The sequence below is a fragment of the Serinus canaria genome, chromosome 2 (assembly GCF_022539315.1).
Source record: "Serinus canaria isolate serCan28SL12 chromosome 2, serCan2020, whole genome shotgun sequence".
NCBI lineage: Eukaryota > Metazoa > Chordata > Aves > Passeriformes > Fringillidae > Serinus > Serinus canaria.
The window spans coordinates 68,842,498-68,865,354 of record NC_066315.1 but is presented as its reverse complement, the minus strand read 5'-3'; the positions used below and the strand labels follow the sequence as shown (position 1 = coordinate 68,865,354).

The 22,857-nt window shown below is 40.8% G+C and overlaps 1 protein-coding gene across 2 annotated transcripts in view; it reads left to right on the top strand.

The window, feature by feature from the left end:
* The window catches only part of GMDS (GDP-mannose 4,6-dehydratase), a 408,287-nt gene that overhangs the window by 328,376 nt on the left and 57,054 nt on the right, over positions 1 to 22,857 (top strand). For both annotated transcript variants that reach the window (XM_030235341.2, XM_050970557.1), the window contains exon 9: positions 5,923 to 6,019. In XM_030235341.2, the coding sequence (XP_030091201.1) occupies positions 5,923 to 6,019 (97 nt within the window). The remainder of the gene's footprint in view (positions 1 to 5,922; positions 6,020 to 22,857) is intronic.

The window sequence follows — 22,857 nt, the reverse complement described above, 5'->3', positions numbered from 1 at the left end:
GTGGAAGTTTATCTACCTTGGGTGGCTTTTTTCCTCTTACATTTATTTTCAAGGGAGAAATTTCAAATTATATTTATATAGTTCCTCTGAATCATTCAAATTCAGTCCTTTGTACTAACAGGAAAGCCTCAGAGCTACAAATATTTTTCCCCTGTAAGGATTACATTTTTTTTTCTTTTACTTTCCCTTCTGCCTATTACTAATTAAGTGGTACTTGGGGGAAACACTTCCCGCCTATAATTTGAATTTCAGCAGGGTAAACGAAACAGGCAAATGCTTGTCTTGACTAATTTTCTGCCATTAATCTTATTAAATTAGAACAGGATTGCAAAGATAGCCTGAAACCACTACAGCACTCAGAGTTCTTTGCAGACTGCTACAAAGACTCCTGTCTGCAAATGTGGAAACTAAAAAAAAAAACAAAACAAAAAAAAAAAAAAAAAAAAACCCAACAGAAAAAGAAAAAAATTAAAAAAGAAAACCTGTTCAAGCTACAGAAAGATTTATTGTGGTTTTTATTAACATAAAAATGCATGCACATTTGTTACAGAAATATTCATTGCTTCCAGGATCAGAATTAATTAAGAAAAAAACAAATATTTTATTCTAGTCATTTGGTTCCACATACAAATTTTATCTTGACTAACATACTAGTTGGTCTTATAAAAGATCAGCCTAAAAAGGGGAAGTTTGCAGATAAGCTGTAACGCCTTCTGAGGTGAACTCCTGTGTCCTCTTCAGTGACAGTGAGGGTTGAACTGAGATTGAACCGAGGGAGTGGAGTTTTTCTGGTTTGTTTCTTGGGGGTTTTTTGTTTGTTTGTTTTTTTCTTTTTATCTTAAAATGGAAGGCTGGGTTACAGAAACACATGAGATTTGAAGGATTGCTGTAAGAATGGAAAGCATGTGGGACATGGAGGAGGAGCCATCAGTAGTCATCAGCAAAACAAATGCTATTTCCAGATCTGGCTTTTGCCCAGCAAAAATTGCTGGCTGGCCAGTGCTGTGTGTTATATTTAAATCAGAAAAGAAAATGAAAAGCTTTCATATGAAGAGGAAGGGAACAAAATCTCATACAGCAACTGAAGGCATTTTGAAGAGAGGTAGTGGGAAGGAACCCAGCCATATCAGTGAAGGATGATGGCCTGGGTGAAACTTCACAAAAAAGAGTCCTCATTTAGGACTTCACCAGCTTTGTCATCATTCTCAAAAGGAGAATATATTTCAGGGGGCATTTAATCCACCTCAACTGGAGAATTCATTCTTTCAGCTGAGCATGCCCTCATTGCTTTCTCATTGATACAAGGCTTCATCTGCAGGCAGATGCAATAACTGTTTCAGAAATTAAATTAAGGCTTGAAGACTGTAAGAGTCTAATTATCTGACTACATAAGAGACATGAGAGCTTCTCCAATAGAAAGACTAGGCAAGAATGAAATATGGTGTTTCATGGGAAATTCCATATATCCCACCCCTAAAATGAAAATATTTGTCGCAAATGCAATTTGGAAAAATACCTGATGTCAGGTCAGTTGGACTTCTTTGTTTTTCCGAACCTCCACTTAAAGACAGAATAACTTAAGTTAGATTTTTTTAAGCCATTCTGAAAAGAAAAGAAAAAAAAATCATTCTGAAAATGTAAAAGCCTCTCTTTTAGATATTATTAATATAATTTTGTATCAGGCTGACACTAATGGAACTTACTTGAAACTAAAACTTTTCTTTCCATAATGCTTTGATTTTCACAGAAGCATTAATATTCTTTGAGAAAACATCTTCTTCCCAACACCAACTTTCACAAATTGGAGTAAAGGGAAAGGGCTTCAAAAGGTTTTCAATGAACTGAAAAGAATAAAAAAATAAAAAGAAAAAAGAAACCAAAAAATAGGAAAAATAGGAAGCCTAGCATGTATTTCTTTATCATCTTGTAATATGTGGAATAGCAATTATTGTGCAATATACTATTGGACTAGTTAAAAAAAAATTGACTACCTGATTCATCAGAGCTTTTGAAAAAAAATTAATACATTCCTTTATGGTAGCATGCTTTTGATTTAGGCACAAGGTCGTGGTTAAGCAATCCCAGTATCTGTGATTACTTTGATGTTTCAGAGCTGCTGGCAAGGTTGGTGGTTGAGTTGGTGGCAAAGAAACATATGAAAAGTAATATTTAAAGTTTCCCAACAAAAGACTACCCTCAAAAAGATATTAATGGTCTGTTATATGGTGTCAGTTTTTCTATTTATAATTTGCCAAGAGAGAATGAAGTGCTTTGGCTTAATTTTGTGTGTAGCAGAAATCAGGCCACAGATCTGAGAAACCTTCACAAATGATATATCCTATTAGCTGTGGAGGAAAAGCAAAATCTTCATACATTTTTTTTTTTTTAATTTACTGTTCAGTTTAAGATGTTGAAATATTTTCTATTAGCATTTATTTCATTATAAAGGTGATTGTGATAGTTTTATTTTTCATAAAGAAGCTGAGCAGCTGTATCCTTTAGTGGGTTTGGATTTTTTTTTTTGAATGCTATGGATTCTGTTTTTATGTAAAGATCAAGAAAGGAGATTAAATGCATATAGTTGTTGAGTTTACCTCTGCTTCTCTGAAAATTTTCATTTTTATTTGATTTCTTCACCACCTCAAAAATATATGTACTTTGACTTGTTTCCTCCTCAGTTACAGCCAGACCATTTGGTCCATTTGCAGTGCTATTCCCACCCACATTCCTCAATTATGCTGGCTCCCCTGTTTCCTTTCCTGCCCACCTCACACCCTACCAGGTGGATACCCCAGCTTTTCATCCTCATAAAATCTTCTATACCTCTGGGGGTTTTCATTGCCCGAAGCTTGCTCTCTCACTGAATAGTTATAGGAAATGAAAAATAATTGAAACCTCCAAAAATAAAAAAGCCAAAAAAGAATTCATCAACACTGATAATAAGTATTGTGACAATAGTGATATGTTAATGATAATAGATGTGAAATTAGCCATAAATTAAATACCATCCATCTGTAAATCCAGAGTTTAAAAGCTCCTGATGTGAAGAACTTTCCAAGCAAGTAAACCTGCTCATGCATCTGAATCTTAGTTTTATGGAAAATTGTGAGGTCACTGATAGCAGTGGAATCCCCCAAGGCTGACCATTGACCATCACCCCGAGCAATCCCAAAGCACCCATCTCCATCAGCGAGGCACTCGACATGGAAGTGAAGATGCAAAGGGCATCAAACCCGCTTTGTCAGGAGCAGTTCCGTGGTCTCACCCATCCTTATCCCGGTGCAGGACATGCTGGCACACGGCTGAGGCCATCAGCTGTGACAGGAAGCCCATTCCTTGCTTCAGTGGGAGGGTGAAGCCAGGCAGCGTGGGGCAGGCAGTGGGCTCGCTGCAGAGGCTCCAGGAGGAGCATTTTGTGCAAAGCCTGCACCAGCGGGTGCCTGCATGGGAGCTCTGGGCTTTGGCACCAACTGGGCTTCCAGGGATCCATTCCCCGTCCTCCATAAATCTAGCTCAGTCCTGAAGAACCAAACTTTCTCCAGCCAGGGATCCATTGTGTTTCCCCCAGTTTACACAAGGCTGTTTTGGTGCCTGTGTGGGCATCAGCCCTGCAGAGCAGCAATCTGGGTAGTCTTTGTGGCTGGAGCTAGCTGAAACCACAGCACAACACGAGGGTTCCCCATGCCCCCTTCCACCATGCTCATGCTTCAGGATAATTTGGCACGACATTTTCCAGTTAACCATTCTGACTGCAGTTTGACTATAAATTAAGGATGGTTTCGGTGGGGTTTTTTTCTCTTGCCTCGTGGTTTGAGGGAAAGAGGAGGGGGAGTTGGTTGGCAAAATGGATGTCTTGGTCCTGGTGTCAGGCTGGCCCCCACACAGTCCCTTTTATCAGCTGTATGATGATCCCAGCTGTGAGCATCGAGGTGCCAGAAGTCATTAGAAGTGCAGCTATCAAATGTTGCTTTGTTCACAATGAGAAGCACTTCTCTTTTTTTTTTTTTTTTTTTCCTCCTTGTGAACTTTTCACATTACTGGGCTGAACAAAACGGGTGGAGATTTCTCCTCAAGCTATTTCTATTGTTATATAACTTTGATAGCGACATTAAGTGAGTCTTTGCTGGCTGGCTGAGCCTTCTGGAGCCTTTTGGGTGTTAAATGGGGTTCTCTGCTCAGTGACCTCCAACAACAACTGACGTCTCCTGATCTAAGAGCTTCCTGTTGTTTCACTGGTGATGGTTGGTTTTCTATTAAGCTCATTTGAGTCCTGCACATTTTTACCCTCTGCCCTTTAAAGGGAGGGACTAATGTTAGTTTTGGCTTCTGAATGAAAACTTTGCAGTTCAGGCTCACAACAGAGCAACTGAAAAAAAAAAAAAAGAAAGAAAGAAAATTTAAATTATAAATTGTCTTTGGCATCATGGCATGCCCCATTAACAGCTGACTTCACTGTCAGTATTACCTGTAGGACATTATTTCAATGTGAAATGTTCCCAGTATCAAGCATCCTACAGGCTTTGGTAGTCATTCAAAAGTCATGAGCTGTGCTTAAAAATTTGTAAGATTTAAGAACTTGCAATAATGCATATTTGGTATTTCCTTCTGCCCTTGAGTGTTTATACCTTCATGGGTACACAGAGGTCACATTTTCAGACTTTTCTCCTTAGCCCTCAGGGCTAGAAACTCCAAAATAAAGGCTGAGATTGTCAAAGAATTAAATTCTTCTAGGAGCTTGAGGGGGCAGGGGAGCAAGGAGAAATCATATCTGTGACAAAGTCCCTAGAGCTGGGAGAAAAATTAGTAAGTGGGACGCTAGAGGTGCTTTTATTTCCTTGCTGGTGATTGAGGCTAAATAGCCTAAATCACAGTGCTGATTTAATTTATACAGATTTTACTTAAACATAGAAAAGCTAGAGGATTTCATCATCACATTTTTAAGCCAAGCTGCTTCAGAGCCCCATGGTGTATATATATATATATATATATATATATATATATATATATACTTAAAAGCAAAATGCAAAGAGAGGATAGAATTTCAGTCATAACTCTGAATTTTGTATATTCAGTGGATAACATTTGATGCACTGATGTACCTTCCTACACGTGTCATCTGGAGCATTTATTTGGAGTGGGAGCACTGTCCCCAGGCTTCCAGGCTGCAGCCTGACCTCCCTGAAGGCAGAGCTAGTCACCCAGCAAACCATTCCTCTTCTGCTGGTCCTGAAACCAGGGCAGTCCCTAAGAAAATAGTTCACAGCACAACCAGATCACACGAAGTACAGCAAATTGCAGGCTGTTCAACACATATGAAACTAATTTGGACTGAGGGAGCTGAATTTCAGCTCACAGGTAGCAAGCAGAGTTTACAATACATGTATGTGGAGTGCCATGTCGAGGTAGGACCGAAAACCCAAGAACTGTTTTTGTTTTGTTTTTTCTAGTTAAGCACAAATTAAATTATGCAGCTTAATGCTATTCAAACAGAGCTTCACGTCTATAAAATTAACAGATTAAAGAGTTCCTGAAAGTATTGGCCAAAATACAAGAATTAAAAGTATTTTAAGAAAACAGCTTTGAACCAATCCACAAATGAAAAACCTCACTGTCATATTTATTTACAGATACATGAGACATTCTGAAATCAGGGCATTTTATTTTCCCTTAGCATTATGTGTTTAATTTGGAAGTCCTGTATTTTAGACCTTCCACTGAATCAAAAACCAAAACAAAGACTTCAAAAGCCATTGTTTCTCTATTCAAGTCTAAACTCTCCCTTTGTTCCTTTAGCTAATGAGTTTATACTGTCCTGCAGGGAGAATTGACACCAGCCTCAAGTAAATGAAAGCAGGCCAAATGTTGGTAAGATCAGAGCACTAAAGTAATTATGGGTTGATTAAATGTTTATCTTCTTTACAGGTGGGAAGGGAAGAATGAGAATGAAGTGGGACGATGCAAAGAGACTGGCAAGATTCATGTGACAGTCAATCACAAGTACTACAGGCCAACTGAAGTGGTAAGAAAATGCCCTCTCTTAGCTTTACAAATGAATAATGCAATCACTCAGCCAATAAATTGCTGCATTTGGCCCGCAGTCTGTGAAAACGGGTTAATTGCACTCCTGCTGCCAGCTTTTAGAGCTCTAAATTAGCCGGCTTGCTGGCCCCTCACAGCCAGCTACCCGGGAAGAAACAAGGAGCAGGCGGGAGGAGCGGGTGGCCCTCTCACAGGGACACTGCTCCTCTTTGGTCACCCTCCCGAATGGGAGAGGCGGTGCTGAGGGGCTAAAACATCATATGGGGAACGAGACAAAGCATAAACCAGCTCCTTGGGAATGGAATATGGCCATCTCCTCTCCAGCTGCAAGCAGGGAAAGCAGAAGAAGGAGGGCACTGATGGGCTTGGTTATCAAGTACCTCCCTCTGTGTTTTCACAGCAGTGTTTCAGCTCCAGCCACTGAGTGTCCCTGTCCAGCTCACATCTGGCTGGGTAACTGTGGGTGCTGCTAAATTCTGGTTGAGATGTGCTCGTGTGCTTTGCAGGGTCCCACTCAGCAAATGCTCATTTGCAGAATATATCTTTACTCCTAGGAATGCCTCAGGGAAATCTGCCAGGGGTGCTTAACAAGCATATGCTCCTGGCAGGACCAAATCCCTAACCCCTGTGCTCCAATCACCTAGTGAAGATTTTGGGAGAGGGAGAAAACCAGCAGTATTTCCAGGTCAGGCAGGATGGTGGCAATGTGCAGAGATAGTACAGGATGAAGCCTGGTTTCAGGACACAGGGAACAGTAGCCCCAATTGTGCTATTTGGGAGTGGGTGTACCTGGGAGAGGATTTCTCCTCTCCTGGGGAAAGTGACACAAGCTCCACCGGCTGCTGACACAGCATCATCTGTCAGTGTGCCCATTGAGAAGAGCTGTGTGGCTCAAGCACCGGGGTGACAAGAGCTCCTTTGTGTTGTTGACACAGATTGCAGGGTGGGAGTAGGGGGCTGCTGTTTGGAAGTGGGCATGGGTCCTAAAACTGAAATTCAGAGGGGAATAGAGGCTTTCATGTTTGTTAAAAAGGGCCGGACCTGTGTATCAGAATCAAATGCTAGGAAGTCATTAAGAGCTGTCTGTCATTCCGTGCTGGGGGAAGGTGTCAGGATGATAAGGAGGACAGAGACAAAAGGACTTGCGAAACAGGAAAAGGACACTTGACCCAACAAGTCTGTGCTTTGTGAGACCCACTTTCCTGCTTTGTCATACCTCTTGCTAGCAAGTACATATTCACTCCTCAAAATTCATGATTAGTATGTAGCTCCTTGGAAGTCCTCACTTCCAAAGAGTGTTTCCAAAGTAGTTTCAGGTTATTTGTGTGCTCAGATGTTTTCTGCTGAAATGGTGCTGCCCATGGTCCTCTTCCTCTCTGTCCCTATTGGTGTCCCTCTGGGAACACAGTGCTTGGATTTTAAATTCAACTCATTATACTTACTGTTTTGAGACAGTGCATAAGCATACATCCCTCAGGAGTACTCAGCATTTCTAGTGGCTCCATACATGAGAATAGGGAGGAATTCAATACAGAGTGGAATGTGGGCTTGGAGTAGGGCTGTGTATACCCACAGGAGATGTCTGATGCTTATCTGAAATTACCTGGTTTCTCCTAGGACAGCTTCCCTTGAATGAGGGCTCCATCTCTATCTTCCAGTACCCTCATCTTGCCTTGCTTTTAGTGCAGTCCCCACTTGGTTCCTTCCTGGTGGAACCCAGGAAGTCTGTGAAGGTGCTCAAGGATGATCAAGGTAGAAGCACAAAGTGAAGTACCTTTGTCCTAAGGAGCATGCAGAGGAACTATGAGGGAACTCTTCTATGAAGAGATGTGATATCCTTTGTCTGCCATCAGTTTCCTTTTTTGATCATCTCAGGATCGATAACCAGAATCACTTTCTCCTTTTTTTTTTTTAATTCTAACATGATTTCCATTCCTTGTCAAAGGCAGACAAACTACTGCTTATTTCATTCAGGGAATTACATCTGTGCAATTCAAAATACTAGACCAAAACCCAGTCCATCACAAGGAGGCAAGGAAGAGCAATGAAATAACTAAAATGGACTGACAACACGCATCCCCTGCTGCCACTTGCACCAATACTGCCAAAGGCAAGAAAGCCTCAGGTTGACATTTTGGGAGGAGGCTTAGCCAGTTCAGTTAACAGCAATTCTGCTCTTGAATCACAGCTGACGCAGAAAATCTGATGCTCAGATTCTCATGTCTTATTTGGAAACATTTCTGTCTGTCTAAAATTTAACATGGTATTCTGGAAATTGAAAATAAACACAATTTAATCTTGTGTACAGTCAGTTCTGACAGTGCCAATACATTTATTTGAAAACACATTTGTTTTCTTCAGTTAGTGATCCCTGGGGTCAAGGCCTCCCATTGAAAAGCTTAGCTGTACTGAAGAAGAAACCTTGAAATGTGAGACAGTCCTCTGGTCAAACTAAGTAGACCCTTTGAATGTCTTGGCTCTAAATCTCTTCACTCTGCTTTTGACTGCTCTGGGGCCCCTTGATATTTACTGGCCTTGGGAATTGTTCCTGCTAATGCTTCTAATGCCTGTCTCTCTCCTTCCTTCCTTGTGTCTTGCCAAATGCAAACCTATCAGTTCCATTTCTTTCAGCTTTTATCGAATTCCTATCAGTATATTTTCTGACCCTTTTTTAAATGCTTTTGGAGGCTAACCTGCTGCAAGGATTGGGGGAAAAATTTTGCTTGCTTCTTTCTTAAAATAAACAATTTTCACAGGAGCTTCATGGCAAGTTTGCTTTCTATACTGAACTTGATACTCTACAAAAGGTGCTTTCACTTATTTTGCAAGCTTTTTAAGCACATGGCTAGAAAAGTCATGCTTTACATTCACCCTTTGCTCTAGGCATGTAAAGATCAGTTTCCAGTACAGTTTACTCACCTGTGAAATGTAGGTACTTCAGAAATTATCTCATTAATCTTCTCTACTTATGATCAGAATATTCATATTGTATGTAGGCAACTTAGTGTATATTTGGATTTAAATAATCTACTTGGCATTCACGAAAATAATGTTAAAATAATTCTTTTTCTAAAGTTAAAACTGAAATTCAAAAAGCTGCTCGGTGAGCTGGAAACAAGCAGCCCTGCAGCACATAATGTCATAAGCATCAATTCTCTCAGCCCCAGAAGTTGGGTCATTTTTACAGAGTTAGGGTCTGTCTTTAATTTTCTTATCTTTCAGCGAGACAATTACTATTAATTTGTATGTTTGAATTTCCCCCCAAGAATTGCACAATTGCTTCTAATTAAATTTTTCCCATTAAGGTGCTTGAATTAAAGTGCTTCTATTATTTTTGCGTGGCAGAAATTAAGCTAACAGTTTTATTGGAGCTTGCTTCATTTCATTGCATTTTCCTGCAACAACGAAAATTAACTCCAGGTCTCACTGGTCTGTCTTGTCAGCACAGGACTTGGCTGTGTGTATCTCTCAGTTAGGAGTTTATGTCACTGTTTGAAAGGGGAAAATAAAAGAAGCTTTTCAGCCATGTGTAGATGTTGTTTTTTCTCCCAATCTGATATTCTGCATGTGTTACAGACAAGTCTTCCCCTTTTCTCCCACCTGTTTCTGCAGTTGTCCCACAGCTTGCCTGGTGTAGGAACTGCAGGTTGGATCTGTGCATCACATTTGTTATGGGCTGCCGTGGCTGCAACTCTGAGGATGTGCCCACATCATCAATGCAAATTTCCTTCCTTTAAGCAAGCCTGGAAACTCTGTCACAATGTGATGCTTATATTTAAGTAGTCATCTGGCCTCTTATTATTCTTCATCAAAGGAAAAAAAGGCATGCTAACTTGCTAACTTCTTCCTCTTGTTATATGCCTTAAGCAATTTTTCTCCCAGTTCTTTCTAGCACTGATGTAAATGAATATATATATATATATAAAATATATATACTGCTTCTCAAGTCCTATGTGTGTCACTTACACTAAATTTTGCATTTTTGCTTAACTGTGTTTGGCCTCAGTTACCTTTTTTCCTCCTCGGAATTAAGTAGGACGGCTTTAAATTTCAGTCTCTTCACATGTTTTTTAAAAATTTCAGCTCTGTGTTTCCCATGTTTCATAGGATTCCAGTAAAAATTCCTTGGGGCATATCACATTCTCCCAAAGTCAGCTTTCTTAAAGTCAAAAACAGTTCTGAACTCCTCTAAGTGCTCCTGCCCTAAAGAGCATTTAGAGTCTAATGAAACCATGATCACAAACCCCTAAATGCCCCACACTTCCACTTCAGTTTTCATACAAGCTTCATTTCCTACTCTTAAGTTCAGAGCTGCCTGTGACTGTAAACTGTTCAGATATCTGCATGAGGAAACACGTGCTTCCCCTCCTCAAGGATCCTTTTGCTCATCAATGTCAATATGTGGCCTTTATTAATACTCATGAAAATGAAATGGGAGCATTCAAGGAAGAATAATCTTCAGATTATTTTCCTGTCTATTTTCCTCTAGCAGTCAGGTAAAGAAGTTGTGGACTGTCATAAAACTGACAAGCTTCTCTTATCTGTTTTCTTTCCTCCTCGTTTTGAGAATGTACGTCAACATCTGAAAACTATTGCCTCTGCTGTCCTTAATTCTCCTCCAAGCTGACTTTGCTTCTATCTCAGCCAAAATGTTTATATTGTCCCTTACTTTAATCTCAACATTATCTCTGCATTGCTTTGCCATCCTCTTCCTTTTATTTGTCCCTCCTGCTAATAAAACCTGCAGTAGATTGTTTGTTTGTTTTAGTTAAGGCCTTACATATCAGGCATTTCAGAGGTATCTCTGAAAATATACATGTCAAATTCAGCCAAGTAAAATAATGATCAGTAGTAACTTGTCTCTATAGCATCTAAGAGGCACTTAACATATTTTACATATTTCTCAGCAAGCATGTGAGAAAGGGTTTGTAGAAAAATAGCATCTCTGTGTTTCTGCCTCTGAAATGTGCATGGCAGAGCAGACTGCATGGCTTGAGTGATGCCATTAAGCAGCAGCAAAGCTGGGGGAGAGCCTGATGGCATTGTCGCTCCCAGGGGGTGCCACCATCCTTGAACAGGTAGCTTTCTGCTTTTTTTGTCTTGTCCTGATTTTGTTAATTGTGGTTCTTCCTTAGATGAAAGGAAGATCAATATTGCAATCAAATTTTCCTCTCGATATGTCACCAAACTGGAGAAGATTCAGCAGGCTCATGTCCAGTCTTGCTCCGTGTCTTGTTTAATCCTCTTAACAGACTCTTAGCAGGAGCCCTGGCTTACCTCCTTTCTAGTAGGAGCAGATACCTAGTATGTGCCCCTCCAGCCCTCCCACACAGATTCTGACATTTTGCTTGGTAATTAGCTCATTACATCAGGATTAGACCGGCACATCCAGTAAAGGAATCCCTCTGGACAGCACTGCTCATACACTGTGCTTTACCCAGTTGCTTCTCTTTGCGTCATCCCGCTCCTCCTCTGCTGTGCCTCCAACAAAACATTTCTCTGGCAACTTCTACAGCTGGCTCTGTTGCCCTTCTTCTTTCACCACCTCTTTCTTTGCTGTCATTCCTGAGGGTTTGAAACCAGCCATGTGGCATCTGTGACCTTCACATCTTCATTGATCTTCCTGAGACTCTCTGAGTCTGCTTTCCCATCCCCTAATGCCACAACCATCTGACAAGACTAGCCAGAGGAAGACGGTGTCCTTACCTCCTGGGGTCTAGGTCGGAGTGCTTTTGCACCTTGGGTGTCACGCCGTGTGTTTATCCACAAGATGAGTAGTTTTCCTTTGGAAGTGTTCAGACTGGCTGAAGAAATCTCTGACTGATTTTGGGCAATGCAATTTTCCATTCTGGGTGGGTAAAGAGATTGCAACCCCGTGGAAAAGCTGGTGTGTAAAGATAAAGCTGTCATCCAGGCAGAAGGGTTGGTGGTTTTGATTCATTGCTCATTTTTCTAAATGCTGTTGACACATAGCAATTAGTGGCAATCTTGGATGTGACGGATCTGGGCTCAACTCCTGAAAACAGACTTTTAAATTAAACTTAGGTGACTGGAGGATTAAGGCTGAGGGAGAGGTGATTGAGGATAGAAGGCTGTCTACCTCCTTAATTAGACCCTACCTGATTCAGCCAGGCATCCAAGCAAGTGCTTCACTTCAAGGGCCTGGATAGTTAATAGGGACAGTTTCCATACTAGTAGCCAAGAGTGTGTTTACTGCATCTTAATATGAAGGAGAGCAATTTATCTGTGATGGGAATTGAGAAGGCCAGCCCAAACATTGTGGGAGCTCAGGAGGTGCCAGCTGATTATTCTCATCTGCCTGCCCCATTGTACAGTGCCCGGGAGCAGAGATGCTGAAATAGCTCAAGACAATTTCTTTAGTCAGGTTCTCTTAGGGTAGCTTCACAGGCAAGAAGGAATTCTTATTCCAAGTTCAGGCAGTTTGTAGTTTTAATCTACTGCTGCAGCCCGTAATTCTTCTCTGCCTTCCTGGCAGTGGGGGGGTCTTTCTGCTACCTCTTCACATATTCATGGTTATTCATGCACAGAAGGTCTCTTTTTATCTCACCTCTTATCCCCTTGCCTCCCCCTTCTCTTGGCCTGCCATTTGGCCTCCTCCTCCCCCTTGTTATCTCTCTCTGTTGTCTCACCCTCATTTGGACCCTTGTTTTCTTATCACTGCCTGTCCTATGCCTGCCCCATGCAAACACTCCAGCAGATGTGGTGGGAAATGCAAAGCCTCTCAAGGGAAGTCACGAGGGTGGGAGAGAGCCTGGAGCAGGCAAAAGCCATGACAGAAGTCCAGGCTCAGGCAGCACCAAGGCACATTCGTCACAACTGCTAAGTGTCCCCTCCTGACAGCAGTCTCCACCACCTAGAGCCTGTTCCCCATTTTCAGTGAGAGATCAGACATTCAAAAGAGCCAAATTGTGGTTCAGACCACCTTCAGGTGGGTTCAATCCAGTTCCCAGTGAGAGTGGCAGAGTGGCTATCTGTTCCCATCGTGGTTTTCTGAAGACCTTGGTGTCAGAGGTGCTTGAGGTCACTTACACACCTGATTACTGTTCAGATTTAAAAGGGAGCGTGTCTGAAGATCTGTCTCACTTTCACATGCCGTTTATTTTATTTTACAATGGGTTTTTAAAAGTCAAGCAATATGTTAACAATGCTGTTCTCATTTTGACTGCATTTCCCACATCATTGTAACCTTTTCTTTTGAGTGTGCTGTGCCAACTCAACCCTTGCAAGGGTTTTAGAATGGCAGCAGAGAACGGTAAATGACATGATTTATATGAAAATAAAAATGGCTCTTGAACACAGAGGATATGAGACAGAGGTGAGGTTTCCTTCAGTAAATCTGGAATTAAGGGCTAGTCTCATGTCTAATTTCTCCAGCCTTAGCCAGAGCTTGCTCGCCTTCAGCTGTTTGTACTTTATTTTGTGAGTGAGTGGGTGTACAAAGGAAGATGACAGCCCCAGAGTGTTCATGTGTTTCATCTGAGAAGCCATGAGATGGTTGTAGTGTTGGCAATAGCAGTTTCTGCTGGGTTTGGGTCCGTGGAGGCCTTGGCATCAGCCTTATTATTCAGCATGGAGTCCTGCAGTCAGGGTTTGCGGGGGAAATAGGTGTCTCCAGCCTGGGCATGCCATGGCACGCCACATTTTTCTTCTTGAAAGATAGTATTTTAAGCCACTGATTCTCAAAATCCGCTTGCCAAATATTTGTCATTGTCACTTTGGTGCTGCTGGAGATGTTATAAGAGTGAGTGCAGCTGTCTCTCTGAGGGACAGTCCAGAACAGTGTGAAAGGACCATTTGGACCATGTTAGGAGAGATGCATAAAGGCATAGCAAGTTCTTAGGAATGAGGAGGATGGGGGGGTGTGCCTCCAAAAGCTTTCATTTCATAATTTTTCAGGCGTTTCAAAGTCCAAAAATGACAGTAGGCATCTATAATTTTTTTTATTTCTTTAATTATCTGAAATTTATTCCCCTAGAAAATGTGGGATGATTTAGTTTCACCTCTGGTGGCAAAAAAAAAAGTAAAAAAATGTTCTGCTAACAAAAAAATAAAATCAAAATTGTCTCTTCGGTTTTTCTAAGGAAAGGTTAATTTGGAGGAGAGGAAGGTACTTTTCTAGGGAAGTCAAGACTTTTTTTTTCATTTAGTCCTAGAGGTCTTCTGTCTCTCAAAAGCAGTCAACACGGAGATTTTGTTCAGACTCATCCCCATCCATTTGCTGTTTCTCTCAAAAGGGAAAATAGTTGAAAGGAAGTGGAAGTTTGGAAGTGGTTGTTTAAGAAAATAAACCTTCACCTTTCCCCTCTCTCACCTTTTGAGTCATCATGTGTAAATTAGCAGCTTCATGAGGGAGGCATGAATAGGTGGGACCTTTGCTATCATTGCTGCTCTGTGATGATGATGATGTTGAGGAGTGCTTGTTGAGTGATGTTGAGGATCAGCTTCTGTATCTTCTTGTCTCAAATTTGTATTCCAGAAAAAAACTCATAGCCATGATTTGGATTGTACTTAATAACCTTTTACACTGTTAATTGTTTTTTAGTATCCTTAATACTTCCCTTGTGTTCAAGAAGAACTTGTATGGTTCAATAGCAGGGGAAACTGAGCCTTGTAGACAAAAAAAACTTTTAAAACATGAGGGAGGGTGGGGAAGGAGAAGTGTTGTTGCTGAATAAAACCTGAGAAGAATTATCTCTGTGTCAAAAACATCTACAGTATTTGTCATGAATCAGGAAATGGTTCTTCATGCCCATCTTGGATGTTCCCCAAATTGTCTGATGTCCCAGCTGGATGGGTGAAAGAGAAGACAGTAATTATCTGCAGGGCAGGAGAGACTTAAACATTAAGAACTTTATGCCTTGGATCAGCTGGAATTTTCTCTCGTTCCTCACATATAGTCTCTGAGCTCACCAAAGCAGACAATATGAAAAATATTAACAGGATTCAAGAAGACATTAGTAATAGATTAAGAGTGCATGCCTCTCTTGTGAGACTTTTTCTTTCTTGATTTTTTTTTTTTCCTTTCAGTCAGAAAATTCTAAAGGTGAGTAGGTGAAGTCAATTTTAATAATTCACAGACTATAATGCATCTATTTCTTGTTTGACAGAGCTAGTGTTTAAACTATTAGCATTGTCTGGCATAACATGAAACAGGATCAGTCACTCATCCCTTTGAAACCTCTAACCTGGCCTCATTTGAATTTCTTCCTTCCAGCTTTGCCAGTACATTTTAATAGTCTTCATAGAGCTCTCAGCTGCCTTGTGACTTCAGAATTTATCTACCAGGTTGTGCTTAGGAGCGGAGTAAGACAGCCCCGTTCCTCATCACGTTTTTGTATGCAATGACACAGAAACCTTAGTGCTGCAAATAGCCATTGAAATTCAAAACAGACCACTCAACTGCTGCACAGAAATGGGTTTTTAAATAAGATTGCCTTTCTGGAACACTGTTCTGTAATTTTTGAAAGCACTCTTTACTTTTTTTTACTTCCTCGAAATTGCTGAACTGGTATTACCTTGCCACCATGCTTTGTATTGATTAGCCATGAGGGGAACAGTGGAATAACAATAATGAAAACAAAAAAATATAGTTTAAAATAGGACACCTGCCTGGTTTTTTTACAGTGGTTTGTGACAAGTTCATGTTTATAATTCCCTACATCTTTTACTGAATTAGTGGTTGCAGACTGTAGTTTTAAAAATTTCTACATTGTGTAACTAGGAGTTGAATTGCTTTTGTTCTGGCTTTTAATTCTGTTTGAGTGATAAAATACTATGCTTCTATCTTCTGATTTTGGAAGGAAAATCATATATTGAAGCTTCTTTACAATAACAAAACTTCTGACTAAATAATTGGCTGCCAATATAGCTTTTCCTCAGATAACAGTTGTAAATTTCCAAACCTCTAATCTTTAGCAGCATTTTCCTCTTGATCCAAGTTTCTGTTTCCATGTGTTGGTGGAGATTAAAAAGTGGGTTATGAAGGTGAAATTGGAAACAGAGGAAATGTGAGGTTTTAGGAAAAGCTCAGGTAGGGCCAAGTTTGCTCTGTCCACTGTTTTTATAGCTATGAAACAAAGCCTTTTGGGGCCTCTTCTTGTACTGCAGTGTCACCACTGATCACACATTGTGACATTTGCTCCTCCCTCAAAACAAATCTTCTGTAGTGCTAATCCTATAAAATTACCACAGTCTTTTATCCTGAACATAGTTGGCTGAAAGGGTTTGTAGAAAAGTATCCAAGGTAGTATTTAGGTGTGTTATTCCTGACCTTCCTTTCTTTGTCTCCTCCCCAGGGTGATTATTGGTATTGCCTTTGTATTTTGCATATTTTTAGATGCCTTCTGGACGGCTTCTGGGCCTAAAATAAAGGCCAAAATTAATCTTGATTGATGAAGTGAATCCCAAGAGTGAGATAGCTCAGGGATTATAAACAAAAAGTTGTCATGAGTAGAATATGACTCTCCCTATAGGTAAGCCACCCACCTCTATAATAATTCAACAGCTGTGTGGCATAAATAAATGTAAGGGCAAGGGGGACACAAGAGTGAAAACAAAAGCAGAGGAAGGTGTGTTATTCACCACAATAGAGATCCACAGCAGTGAGGACTTACGAGCACTTGAAGAACAGCCACAGGGAACTGGAGGTGGATGACAGGGTGTTTGTGTGCCAGAAAGCTCATGAGAAGTATTCTTATTTTTGCCTTCTGGTATTAGCAGCCACAATTAATTCTGCTTTGGCTTAACTGCTAAATGGAATTAAGGAGAAAAAAAAAGACTTAATTAAGATCTTAAATATGGCTTTGGAAAGGATTTACTTCTCCAGAGTAATGCCTGTTATCTTTGATACCCTTGATAACATAGCTTGCTATGACTGAAAATACCATGGATGCAAACATCTACCCAGCAGCCATGTCAGCTGGGATATACTTCCAGAGAAAGCAGGTTTTGGGGCCGTTCTTGTTGGGTGAAAAACTTCTGGGGAAATCCCTTCATATGTGCAGGTACAGGACAGCTTGTGTACTTGCTGTGGGTTTTCTAAGGATCAGCATTCTATACCAGAGTTCATCAAATGGCCATTTTGTACACTGGCAGGCAGACAACTTATGACTTACCAGGACTTTGAGCTGGGAGGGACCGTTTAGAAATGTGACAAAGTGGTTGGAGTCGTTGTTGCTTTTGGCTGGGACTACCAAGCATTGTCCTATTTATCACAGAAAGAGGAAAGAGCCTGCTGAAGTGGTCAGAGGAATGTAATCAATAACTCTTTTTCCATACACCAACCAAAGAATGCCAATGGTAGCTAGAAAGAGAAAGAGCTAAGCACATTAGATGTGAATGCCCCCTTGGTTTGCACACCAATTTTTCCCTTGTTACTGACCACATTTTTTCCTGCAAAGCCTGCAGAGTCTGGGTTATCCCTCAGTGTCTTTTTTAACTGCCAAAAACTCAGAGAGACACTGTTTGCAGAGCAAAACCTCAAAACCTCTACAGTGTCCTCAAATGCTGGGTGATATGATGGCTTTCTCAGGGTTCCTGTGTAACCTGTCAGTTCAGGAGATTGGCATGCTCCAGCTGAGGTATCACACCTGTGTGTCAATTCCAAAAGCCATAAAGAGATTCTTAAGGCACAGAAATGAGCTTTATATGAAGTTTCTCTACAGGAAAATGTTCACTTTGGATCAAGGTTCAAAGTGAATGAATATCCAGTTAGAATTTTTTGCATTTCCCTTTTATTCATTGCTATCAACTTACCATATTTTTTGTCTTCTCATAAAAAGTACTATCTAACCAATTACAGTGATCTATGTAGAAATGCACCTTGAAGAAAAGCATTCTGGTGATGTTAAAATTATTTTAACTTGGACTTTGACTATTAGAGAAATTCCTGAATAATAAGGAAAGGAAGAGTTAGACATCTCTGTAAGGAAACCAATTTAAACTGTAAAGCTAATGGGAAGAGATGACTTGACAATGCGGTGGTGGAGGTAAACAGACTCATCTCTGTAAAAAGGGTGTTGACAAGCAGTGATTTTTGGGAAGCCTCCAGACAGAGTCCAGAATACTCCAGACTCGGACTTTAGGGATTTAGGCAGTATAAAAATGATTATTAAAAAAAAAAAGGCAACTGAAGCATTTACATCAGCTGTGCCTGCAGCTTTTTTGGTTTTCTTTTTTTTCCCACATACTTTTGTTCTATTAAACATTTCCAGAAACATTGTACATTTAAGCCTAGCACTGTGAAAAGGACTAATATCCTCAACACAGGATAAACTCTTCCTGTGTTGCTGTTCTGTCAAATTGAGTATATGTCAGCTTCACATTTAGGCTTCTTCAGAAGAATAGAATATGTAGGGTCTTGAGCCTGACAGACCTCACGTGGACCTGAACTGAAATAATCCCATTGAGTATCATGTTGTTGAGTATGAAGTGGCCTTGAATATTCTCATGGCCTTAGGCATAGATACAGAGATGGCTCCCTCCAAAACCAAGTTCCAGGCAGGCTGAGGAAATAATTTCCTTATGTCCCATAGTGTTTGGCTTTGGTTTGTTCACATAACCCACATTAATTTTTATTTTGCCTAAAAAGGCAGTGCTTTGTGGAGAGGCAGCTTACAAGCATCCTGTTTTGTTGCTTCTGTTTTGCCCCCTCTGCAAAACACCCCACTGATTGCTGCTGCAAAGAAAGCAGATTCCTCTTTCTGTACCCTGAAAACTCTCTTGTTGCCTTCAAAAACCACTGCATACCAGTGATGTGCTGTGACTTCTTGAGCATCTTGATGACCACTGTTGCTTGTTGTTGCTTTCTCACACTGTGTCTCTGCTTATTTGTGCTCCCTTTCCTGCACTGTGGGCATGGGAATGCAACTTGACCTAATGATTCAGGCTGAGCAAAGGAGAAAAATCTACTCACAACTGTGTGAAATGCTTCAGTGCAGCAGAACCAAGGTAAATTATCTCATATAAAACCCTGCTTGTCACGGTAGCAGTATGACTTCATGTTGTTAGCTGGTTCAGTATGTACAGCATGGCCTTGGATTCAGAACATTTTGTGCAGGAAAACCAACATTTTGGTTCTGATTTGCAGCACAGCCAGAGCAGGAAGACCCTGGGTGATGGCAGAGGTTTTCAGACACAGGCTGTAATAATCACCATTTCTTTGTAAAGATTTTAGAGAAACATATGTGGGAAGTTATTTATTACATCTGTTGAGATTCTGCCCCATAAATGCTGACTTTCACCTGCATGCAAAAGCTGAAGGAAGCATACCAAACCTAGACTGGTGTCTGGATAACAAGACAGCTTTTCAGTGCCCTGAGACCCAAGGAGCTCGTCCTCTTGCTGGAAATTCTTTGGACACCATCTTTAAATGTTTTACAGTATTTTTATTAGTACTTTCCACTCTTTGGTGGATCAATGGAAGTCTGTTCTGAAATTTTAGGCACTTCTTTCTTTGCAGTAGCGTTCCAAATTAATGGTCTGCAACTGTAAACTTACATATTTGTACTGACACATTTTTTAAATATAAAGCTCTCATGTTCCTGCAGTAAAGGAAGATCCAAAGAAAATGAGAATATCTGGCACTCCAGTCTCCACTATCAGCTCATTAGCCAATTCTGCAAATTTATTCTTCATGTGGAAAAAATGTTGTGACGTAGTGGCTTGTTGGCTGTATCATACAAGTGTTACACTGGTAACTCTGTTACTATAAATTTCAAAGCAGTGCATATTTTCAGCTGTTGCAAGGTACCTTCATGAACAGTCCTGGTGGCGTACTTTAGTAACATATATTTCAGATTCAAAACACTGGAAATGCTGTAGGCAGTAAATGTGATTTCATCCAGCCCTGGTAGGGATTGTTTAGTACCTTTTTCCTCTTTCAGAAAGATGCAGTTAGAATCATGGAATAGAATCATAGACTATCCTGAGATGGGCAGGACCCACAAGGATCAAAGTCCAACTCCCAGCCCTGCTCAGGACACCCCAAGAGCCACACCATATGCCTGAGGATATTTTCAAAACACTTCTTGAACTCAGACTGGCTCAGTGCTGTGACCACTTCTCTGGGGAGCCTGTTCCAGTGCCAAATCATCCACTGAATGAAGAACCTTTTCCTCATACCCAACCTAAACCTCCCCCCATACAGCTTCAGGCCATTCCCTTGGGTCCTGTCCCTCGTCACAAGAATGAAGAGCTCAGTGCCTGCCCATCCTCTTCCCCTCATGAGGAAGCTGTAACAGCAATGAGGTCTCCCCTCAGTCTCCTCTTCTATGCTTCAGGCTGAGCAGACCAAGTGACCTCAGGCACTCCTCATATGGATTCCCCTCCATACCCTTCAAAGTCCTCATGACCCTCCTTTGGATGCTCTCTAACAGCTTTACATCCTTCTTATATGGTAGCACCCAAAACTGCCCCAGCACTGGAGGTGAGGCTGCCCCAGCCCAGAGCAGAGCAGGACAATGCCCTTCCTTGCCCACTGGCCATGCTGTGCCTGATGCACCCCAGGACATGCTTGTCCCTCCTGGCTGTCAGGGCACTGCTGGCTCATGTTCAACTTGCTTCTGACCAGGATGCCCAGGTCCCTTTCCATGGGGCTGCTTTCCAGCCTCTGGTTCCCCAGTTTGCACATCAAGTACCTAACAGATCCAAATATACCTACCTTGGTGTTTTCTACTAAAAATTGCACATTTATTTTAAGGATCACTTTGTCATTGATTTGCTGTGACCCTTGAGGAGTTCTATCTGATTTCTGATGCTACAGACTTGGAAAGTTTTGTGCAGGGAGCTGGGAGCTCATTTTCATTTAAACTGTGACATATCCATATTTCTACAAGAAAATGAGCTTTACAGAGGAAGTTTATTATTACCAAACTACTCGAGTGAAGGCTTAGGTATCAGATAATTTCTGCTAATGGCAATGGCATGTGGACACTCTACAGTGTTTTTGCAGGGCTGAGGCTTGTCCCCCATCCTGTTTCTTTTCAGTATGTGCTGGTGCACTGGATGACTTACACCCCTCTGTTGAGATACACTGTCTTCATACTTTATTATTCTCCCTAGCCTTACACTTAATTCTCTGCATTTTGGTTACTAATCATCCATTTTCCAATAACATCATTAGTCATTCCACTATTTTCCTTCCTCTTTCCCCTCAATTGTCAGTTGTCACTCCTTTTTCAAAGTATTTAAACATTGCATTTTTACTGTTACATCTCTTCAGAGCTAAAATACTTCTGTTTTACTTAATGGTTTTTTTTTCCTTGAGAAATATGAGAATCTTGCCCCAGAACACTAACTCCCCACTTCTATTTCTCCCCAGCACCTACACTGCTCTCTCTTTTTGCTGCCCAGCTAGCTGAACATGCAAGTGTGTCTTCTCAATCTTTTTGCACGACCAGAACTTCAGGTTTTATTCCAGGAGATGCCTTTTAAAAACATCTCCAAGAATCCAAGAGCAAAAACAAAAAAAGTACATGCCTGGAAATATTCTACTGGTGAAAAGAAGGAAAAGAGTCCAGCTTCTTGGTGTAGGTTGTTGTCAGAAGGGTTTTTTTCCCAGATATTGGTAAGTAAGTGAAACAGAACTTGATTTGGTGTTCATTCTTGATGAAATGCATGTGTTGTGCGCATACATGTGCTTTCTCTCTCTTTTCTCTCTGTTTAAATCCCATTTAAACAGTGCTCAGTGACTGCTGGGAGTTGTAATCCATGTGCAGCTCTGTCATGAGGCAAACACCAGCTGGAGGGACGGCTCTACAGTCTGCAACCAGTTGAGTTGCAGAGGAGTCATAAAAGGGGAAAAAAGAGGTTCATGAGAACTCAAACAGTGCCTTTTGGAAAGTGTTTCTTACACTCTCTTAAAAGCTACAAAGTCTGTATCTTGCACAGTTTCTCGTGCTTAGCCAGGGACAAGATTACAAAACAGAAAATGACAGAACTTCACAGCCAAATTGGTACTTCCTCAGATTTGTTTGACAAGATATTTCACACAGCTTCAGAGCAGAGTGAAAGCTCCTATAAAAAACTGCTGTTTACTACACAGAAAGAAAAACAATATTTTTTTTTCTTTTTATTGAGGGAAACATTTTTTCCCGGGACAGAATTACGAACAGTTGTGAATATTCCTATTTGGTCCTTTACTCCTGATAATGTTTTCATTAGCCATCTCTAAAGTCCCAGTTTGGGTGTATTTGTAGGAGGTTATCTGAAGAAACACAGATGTTTGGAAGTTTACCATTCTTTTAATTAAATAACGTGTTAGGGTATATTTATAGCTTTGCTGATTCAGAGCCATAGGTTAACAGCTCTTGTACTCCAATACTATTGAGTAATTGCCCAGAGCAGTATCCTAACACTTCTGTAAAACAAAGCACTAGGGACTGTTAGTGTAGAAAACTGCAGAATTTTATAAGGGATTTTGACCAGGGAGCACTGTTAAAAATAAATACCTCTATTTATGGGTTTTGGCTAATGAGTGGAACATTAGAAAAAGATGCTAAGTAGTGATGGCTTCAGCAATAAAATTACAAATGACAACAGATATTCATGAGTGGTGAAAGATATCATGATTGCTATTACTGAGCTTCCTGCCTGCTTTCCTTGGTGTTATCCTCAAAAATAGCAAAGTAATTTTTATAATAGCAAAGTATATATTCTACCTGTCCTGTAGAAGAGCAGATCCTGAGAATGTTTGATGATCCCATTATTTAGAACAAATATTCTGGCTACAAGGATATTTGAACTTGGGGATCTTCAAATTAAGTACATCCCACCCTTCCTGCTTGTAATTGTTGGCCA